Below are 8,895 nucleotides of genomic sequence, written 5' to 3' on the forward strand. Positions count from 1 at the left end.
TTCAAATTCAGACTAATACTTAGGGTCCCTTGTCCTCAACACTAACGAGATCACATCTGGACAGCTTAGTACAGCAGTGAGCACTTTAGGGCCACATATTTCAAGAAAGCAATTGACCAGAATTGACCTGGAGTCAAATCAGACTAGTAAGGATCTCAGAACCTTAACAGGAAAAGAATTAACCAAGGAAACAGCCATGTTTAGACAGAAGAAAAGACTGGAGGTTTATGGGGATTGCTGGAGGGTGGAAAGTTTTAATGTAGAAACAAGGTTACAATATTTCATTGTAGGTGCAGTGGGAAGAATTCAGACAAATGGATGAAAGTTTCATAGTGTCTGTCCCATATAATGACTATCTTTCAAATAATTAGAGCTTCCATAATGAAACTGCTTTGTGATGTTCTTGAGCAGTATGACTGTCCCTGGGCAAACATCTGTCAGTGTTTAAGGCAAAAAAAGGTTGACACCAAGTAGGAATTAGGACTAGAGGACCCAAAATAGCTCTTCCCATTCCAAGAGCAAATGGAGAGGGCAGAGACAAAATATACATTCCAAAAAATCAGAATCCCTACTGATAACCTATTTACTTAATTAAATTTAATTAAATTCCCAAATAAAAAAATGTATTCTACATTGCCCTCATGAATTTATTATAACCAATCCTGACCAGCATTCATATTCTCTTCAGAAACCCAAAAAAGATCAAAATGAAATGATATCTTCAACACAATTTAAATAAAAACAGGAATCCTTGGAAAAGTCAATTAAAAATCCATCAAATCTGAATATTATTTCATGCCCTGGGATTTTAAAAAATTCTACTATTATTCAGGGTAAAAAAGTCTGTCAAGCATGGTGTTCAAGGGAGGTAACTGTCAGAGAAACTTCTCTAGAAGTAAATAGATGAAAAAGGAGAGAGAGGTGACTATAAGGAAAATCACAGATCCAGATAAAATTCCAACTGAATGGATTTCACAATATTTGTGTAGAAAATTTTTAAGAGGAAGCATGGTAGGAGGAAGCATGGGAAGGAGAAGGAACCAAGGCTTTTGTTATGACTCAGTCCTACTTTATTTTATTATTTCAAGAGTGAAAGGAAGGTTTATTACAGAGCTAAGCAAGTGTCCAACTCAAGGGGGGAGTGCAGGTTTTCTGAGTTGAAAAAATAACATAGTCTCAAGCCCTATGTTAACAGGGTTAAAGTCAACTGAAAAAAAAAATATCTCTGCAAATTTTACCCACCTGCCTATTTGTTCTGTGGACTTTCCGGCCTCTGGACAAATTTCATGTCCACTTTATGCAATGAGTAAACATTCAGTAATAATTACTACTGTTTCTGTAATTACTGACCAGAACTAAAATCTGTTCTAGTCTATCAGGGACACTGAAATAGCACTAGAATGAATTGAAAATATGATACTGGCTAATTCAGGTTCCCATGCATTTCTTTACCACCTGCTTCAGAGACTATCAGCCTTCCTTTACCAGGTAGAAAAAGCCCTTAAGTGGAAATTAGAAGTCCTCCTCAGTGGTACCTCTCTGAGGATACCATTCTTATAGGCACTGGCAAGATGCAGAGCACAGCTGTGAGGTGAGACCAGCAGGAGGGCTCTAGCCCTAAGACTAAGCTACCTGAGTCAGTAATTGAACCAGGAACAGGTGAGTTACTTAATCACCTACAGGCTTAAAGTGAGTCCCAAGAAATGGTATATGTGGGCAAAGTCATGTATACTCAATACATATTATAAATCTGTTTTTTTAACCTGTAGAGATGGCTACAGCCAAATAACAGCTAAGGAAGACTATTTTGAATGCATGATAACTTATTTGAATGCTTTGGGTTTGGCCCTTGTATTGAACAGTAATGGCGTTCTTAACTCCTGCAGTGGCTTATGGCTCCTGGTATGACCACGTGAAAGGATGGTGGGATGCAAAGGACAAGCACCGTATCCTCTATGTCTTCTATGAAGATATAAAAAAGGTGAGGGGAAACTTTAAGTTGTATATATGTTACTAGGATTTTTAATAAATTTTAAAGATAAATGGTACTGAAGTGTTGTTGGGTCAGAACCCAGCAAAGATTGCTGACAATCACATCCTAGACAATAAACTTTCTTTTAAATATGACAAGCTTCTCTTTCTTTCCCTTCTTTATAATAATGACATTTACCTCTATGGTCAGAATCCAAAATGCACAATCCACAAGGTGTTGGAATTCTTGGAGAAAACTTTGCCAGAGGAAACTATAAATAAGATCGTCTACCATACCTCATTTGATGTAATGAAGGAAAATCCCATGGCCAACCACACTTCTATACCTTCCTACATATATGATCACACCATCTCAAAATTCTTGAGGAAAGGTTGGTAACATCTCTTTTATTTAATTCTAAAATGTGTTCTGTAATCTAAGTCAAAATAATTTTGAACTTAATTTTGAGGAAGAAGCGATGTACTTCAGTCAGATTGAGATGCTCTACTCCCTTCTCCTTGCCTGCTTGGTGAAATCCCGTGCCTATGGTTCTTAAACGCGGATGTAAACAGAATCACCTTGAGGACTTGCTAAAACACAGGTTGCAGGGCCCTACCTCCAGAGCAGGGATTCTTAACAAGGGGTGTATGAGTTTTCATTTACATTCAAAACACATTATTCTTGTGGGATGGTGTTGGTGCAGGTGTGATATATTTTTATACACAACAATGAGGACTGAGAGGTCTATGGTTTTCACTGGACTAGCACAGGGATCTGTGGAACAAAAAAGATTAAGAAACCCTGCTCTGGAGGTTCTCATTCAGAAGGTCTGTATGGGCTAGAGAATTTACCTTTCTAGCAAGTTCCCAGGTGGTGCTGATGCTGCTGGTCACTTTGAGAACCACAGTACTATGCAAATATGAAAACCCAACTTATGCATGGTCTTCTCTCTGCAGTCTCTTATGGCTTCTGAGCAGCCTTTTTCACTTTCTCCTCTGCTTCATCACTATATGTTCAGAGATCTGCTTCATCACTTAATTATTTAGCATTTATTTATTTTCATTGTCTCTACATGAAACCATGGATTGCTCAGAAAAGAGTATCATGTTGGGCTATGTTCCACTAGTACCTAGCACAGTACCTCATACATGACAGGAACTCAGTAAATGCCTGTTGAGTGAGTGAACGAATTATTAGATGAATGAGACATTATTTCTGTCCTCAAGAAATTGACATCTAGATAGAAAAATAAATGCATAAAGTTAATTATAATAGAGTGAAGTGGGTACTACACTAGTGCGTCCCAAATACTGCTTCACTTGATTGACTCAGAATCACCTGAAAGCCTTTAAAAACCCAGAATCTCAGACCCCATTCCTGAAGAGTCTGATTCATTTAGTTCAGGGTTAGAACATAGAATTCTACATTACCAAGCACTTTAGGTTAATCTGCTGTAAAGAGGGTGGGGGATGAAATAAAGTGCACTGTAAATAAAGCGTTAGAGGAAATATAAGGTAAAGCATAATTAGTTGATTAATTAATCCTGTGTTGTTAGACAGCCAAGGTACAAGTGTTTTCAGATCACTATTACATAAATGCCACTTGTGAGGAATGAAGTGTCTTTTATGTAATTTCACCCACAAGAAACATTTACTCAAGTCAGTTAACTGCCACCTTGTAAACATTTCACCGCCCCTGTGAAAATGGCACAGGAACCAGTTGTGGACTTGGTGTTAGGTGGCATAATGGCCCAAGAATAGGCAGGAATTATAAAAAATACAGCCCAAGTGGGGCAACTATCTGAAATTTGAAGCAGGGAGCATGAGATCCAGGTACAGTGTGCTCTGTGGTCGGAAGGTCAGGCTAAGTGATGGTCCATCACATGAATTTCTTTCTTGTCCTTCAAGGGATGCCTGGAGATTGGAAGAACCATTTTACTGTGACCATGAATGAGAAATTTGATGAGCATTATAAGAAGAAGATGGCAGGGACCACTCTGACCTTCTGCACAGAGATATGAGGGGAAAATGAGGGGGGTGGGGTGGGGACACAGAGAAAATGCCAAATACCCTGCCTTTATTATACTGGGCAGGGAGATTCAGACTGAATCTAAAGTTTATAATCAATCAATCTCTCTCCCAGGGGCCTACTTGTCTGCTATAGTACTAAAATGTAATTTTAAATGTTTATAAAGCTGTTTCTCCAGTAAATAAGAAAAGCAGAGAGCAGTGGCTGGGATCATAGGAATTCTTTAAAATATGGGTGGCTTTTACTGTGCACAATAGATATAGTAAGAACAAACTATTTGTATGCTGCAATCACGTATGTAATCTAACCTGGACTTCACAACAAATAAGCAGCAGGTGTTATAAAGCTCATTGTTAAGAGAAAAGGCAATACATATGCATGGTGCTTTTACCACTAAGCTCCCTACAGGTGGTATTTACATATAAAAATATTAGCTTGCAATAAAAAAGAGTTGATACATAGTTTTCAGAATCACACAAATTGCCTACGTATATAAGTACATGTAAATAAAATGCCTCTGAAATAAAAAGTAAATCAATGGGAAAGGAAGCTCACTTTTATAAAGTTTTATTTGCATCTAGTTTTTAAGTGCATGAGTTCCAATTCAGAAAATCATGCAGTGACTACCCCTGAAAAGTCTGTCCATAATATAAATAATCACCATTTAATTTATCTTATCTGTAAACTGAGATTTGGGATGAAAGCATGTGACCATGCATTGCCATTTCTCTTCATAATGAGTTTCCTTTGTGTCACGCTAACAGTAAATATCTCAGATTTATTATGAATTTAGTGATTTAGCTATGCTCCATTTAAGAGCTGACTGTTTATATGACCAAGTAAAACTGTCTTCCTTGAGAATGGGCCCATGAGGCTTAGTACCAGGAGTGGATGACGTTTGGGTTGAGGGTCTCAGAAAGGCAACCAGCCCACTGGAGACAAGGGGGCACCCATAGTTCACCTCTTTTAGAAAGAAGCTTTTCCCCTAAAAGTACAAGGAAAGCATGAGAAGACAGGAATTAAAAGTTTCAAATTTCAAAATAAAATTATAGGGACTCAAAAAAAACTTTTCAGGTACTGTCTCAAAAGGTAATCAGAAACAATATACAGAGATCATAATGCAAAGAACCAGCTAAGTCCCTGTGTTTGTGATCACTGTGCCACCTGAGTCTCTGTATTAGTAAAGCAGTGTTAAATTTTTATGCCGAAGCAAAAGGGAAATGGGGAGAACGCATCTTCTTCTCTAGCAGATTTTGAGAGGGAAATGAAACTTGAAGTTATAAAGTGAATAGTGACATATAAAGTGTATAAGACAACTAAGCAGCTAGGTCCCTAGGACCTGCTGTTGAGAGGAAGAGAAAATGAGGATAGGGAGTCCAAATCAGTCGGGAAGTGGCCCTGCAGAGGGAGGAGGACTTGTGAATGCACAAGTCCTGAATGTGAACAAGGTGTTCTGGATCAGAGACAGATTTTTTAATTCCCTTCCCATAATTATAACATGTGTTCACTACTCTCCCTGCTTCCACTAGACCTTACCGCTGGGGTGGCCTGATGAAAGCCAGATGGGAAAACCTCCTAAACTAGTAGCAGGATGCCCCATAGCTAAGGAAGGAAAGAAAAAGTCTTGTTTTCCTGATTATAAAGGGAAAGAAGAAATCTGTCCTTCTCCTTTCTGTAAATAACAATAAAACAAAAGCTTAAATCTTAAACAAAATCTCTCTAGGAGCCAAATAGTCCCATACATCTCAGCTTTCATGACCTAGAAATGTCTCCAAGTTCTGGGGCTCATCATCCCTGAAATGTAAATACCCAGGAAGACAGATGCTCCAGTCCTCCTGGCACCCTGGGGCTTAATCCGGGAACCTGTACAGGCTGTAACCAGTGGAAGAGATAAGAGACGTTTTATTATCCTTTTATTCTTTTGAATTAGTCCAATTAACTAGACAAATAGCTACAGATCTAATTCTCATTATGGAAGAAGTCTCAGGAGGCTAGTTTTTTTAATAGAGGATCACTAAGACACCCAAGAAAGTTTTAATTCCCCATGCATGCTCATCATAGACTGGTATTCAGCCATTAAAACAAACAAACTCAGCAAGATGTACTAGGGATTTGTTAAGAAATGCAGACTAGTGTATAAAATGTAATATAATTTTTACAAAGTAAATAATAAATATGTATATATATACTTTACATAAAACTGTTTAAGCACGAAAGAGGCCATATATCAGGTTATTAGTTAATTAAAGGGCTGTGAAGAGGAAGTAGAGATTGAGAGAGGAAGAAAGCAAGCACACACACAGCATCAAATTTTTAAAGGGTAAAAATATAAAAGTTCTCTATTGTTGGGAGCGATAAAAAGAATGTATGCCGACCTCAGCGAGAGTCAGTAGCACGGCTGCCAGAGAAGAGCCAACCCTCTCATTTGAGCAAACTATAATTAGCTCCTCACAATATGCCAGGTCCCACAACATGGCAGAATCCAAATCTGCCCTGTCACTTCCTTATTCTTCTTCCCCTTCAGACCTTTGTTCTCCGTCTTCCCGCCACTGCCCAGACTGATAAGGCAGTGCGCAGGCGCAAGGCGGGGAAACTGAAACCCACCCTACACGTCAGTAGCAACCATAACCAATCCCTAACTTCCACCCCCGCCTATTACCCCTCCCCTTCCCAAGAGTATATATGCTTTGTTCCCCTCAATAAAATTTGCAGCTTGATCCTCACCCTGTCTCGCTGTCATTCCTCGCGTCTCCTGTCTCATCATTCTCCTCCACGCAGACCACGAGCCCCCGTCCCATGCCCTGCTGGCCGGGGCAATTACACTAATAACACTCTATGATATAATACCATCTATATAAAAATAATTATATGTATATATGCAAATACAAATATACATCGGTATATTTACATTATAACTTTAGACAGAATATTTATGTTTGAATGCATGTAGAGATAAGGAGATGTACAAAAGGATGGTCATCAATATATTATTGGTAGTCTTCTTTAGATAGCAATATTTCAAGTGGTAACCATTTCTACCTTATATCTCCATATACTCAATTCGTGAGTCAACAAATATGTCTTATTCACACACTAAGGAAAAAATATAATAAATCTGTTTTTATTCTTAGGAAATATTTCTTGAATTTGAATCCCTGAGGATGCTCCAGTTTACTATACATCCTCCCACTCAATAACAGCCTGTCCTTGCAGTATTTGAGTTTACTCCCTGCTCTATACCTATCTTAGTTTGCCAGGGTTGCTATGACAAATAACACGAAACAGGTTGGCTAAAGCTACAGGAATGCATGCCTCACGGTCTCCACAGGCTTGCATCTCTGCCAATGTCACATGCAAATTTGCTTCATTGTCTGGCTTCTTCAGAATTCTAGCCTCTACTGACTGACTGACTTCATCCATATTTCCTCTGCTTACGGGCTTCAGTCCTATGAAGTAAGACTCACCCTACTTCCATTCAGCCCCATCTAAAGAGGATCTTTGAAGACCTTACTCCCAAATGGTTCCATGCCGTAACTAATAAACCTTCAATAGTCCTATTCACAAATGGGTCCACACTCATAGGACAAGAAGTTAGGACTTAAATGTGGCTTTGTTGAGGACATGATTCAATCCCCAAAATCACCCTCATTTATTTTTACCTTTATGATTTCTCAAATTCAGAGAAAGATGTGATAAATTCTACAGAAGTTCTGTTAAACCAGCAATGCTTATATTTTAATGCAATGTTCTTTAGTGTATAAATTTTCATTGCTATTACATTTTGCATTAAAGATCTCTGGATATTTAAAAAGACTTAAGAAATTTTTTAAAAATACTGTGCTGAGAACCAGCAAGATGGCGGCAGAGAAAGGAGTTCCTAGAGTCAATTCCTGCTACAGAGCAGTTAGCAAGCACCCAGAGCACTCTGGAGCCAGCTGAAAGACCTGTTTGGGGGCTCCAGGAGGCCAGAAGGGCATCCTGCAACATCCTTGGAGGAGTGGAAGGAGGAGACTGCCCATCTGCAGAGAAGACTCATAAGTAGAGCACTTCATGCCCCAGAGGCCGGTGTCCATCCTCCACTGGAGGCACAAGCCACCTCAGGAGCTGTTCCTCAGCTGGAATTGAAAGCTCTACTTCCCTAAAATGTGGGAGGAAGAGTCAGTTGGGCACCAATTTCAGCTATGATGAGTAAATTCAGCAGGCTACAGTATAATCCTGAGAACAGCTAAGGTTTGGGCCTGTTCAGGTCAGAAAGAGGCTGGGAGCTGCCATCTTAACTCCATGCCTGGCACGAGGGGAAACAGGGAGGACTGAGGATCCCAGTGCTGGTGGGGACCAGCTTCTTGCCATCCAAATCATAGTGCAGTTCTAGCCTAGGCAGGGAGGAAGCTGTGGGGACCTGTGCCAGCCTCTCCAGGAAATTACCGGCCAAGCCATGGGGGCCAGTGATTATCCTACTCTGGCAGCACAAGCTGCCCTGGGAGCTGCTCTGTGATGGGAATTGGAAGTTCCATTTCCCAGAAACAGGGGAGGAGGAGACAGTTGACTGCCAATTTTGGCTACTTATTGGGAGGCTTGGCTAGCTAACCGATAACCCTGGAACCAGCTGGCATGAGAACCAGCCCAGGCCATAAAGAGGCTAGTAGCCACCATTCTGACTCCACCCCCAGCCTGAGGAGAAGCCAGGCTGACTGAAACTCTCCGTGTCAGCAGGAACCAGTTTCTTTCACACAGATCAGCCTGCAGCCCTAGCCAAGGCTTCAGCCCCGCCTCTGGTGGCGAGGAGGCTGAGGAGTCCTACACCAGCCTTCACAGGTAACTGCAGGTAACTTTGGCTAGAATATATTGAAAAGCAGAAGTCCACCAGAGCAACTGCAGTCATCTTGGACCGACAC

General features: G+C 40.2%; 1 protein-coding gene across 2 annotated transcripts in view; it reads left to right on the top strand.

The window, feature by feature from the left end:
- Positions 1-6,723, top strand: part of LOC101434890 (sulfotransferase 1C3-like) — a 37,868-nt gene extending 31,145 nt beyond the window's left edge. For both annotated transcript variants that reach the window (XM_004478410.5, XM_004478411.5), the window contains exons 6-8: positions 1,887-1,981; positions 2,183-2,363; positions 3,880-6,723. In XM_004478410.5, coding sequence (XP_004478467.1) covers positions 1,887-1,981; positions 2,183-2,363; positions 3,880-3,992 — 389 coding nt within the window. In that variant the 3' untranslated portion in view covers positions 3,993-6,723. The remainder of the gene's footprint in view (positions 1-1,886; positions 1,982-2,182; positions 2,364-3,879) is intronic.
- The last annotated feature ends 2,172 nt before the right edge of the window (positions 6,724-8,895 follow it).

This window comes from Dasypus novemcinctus, chromosome 17 (genome assembly GCF_030445035.2).
Source record: "Dasypus novemcinctus isolate mDasNov1 chromosome 17, mDasNov1.1.hap2, whole genome shotgun sequence".
Classification (NCBI taxonomy): domain Eukaryota; kingdom Metazoa; phylum Chordata; class Mammalia; order Cingulata; family Dasypodidae; genus Dasypus; species Dasypus novemcinctus.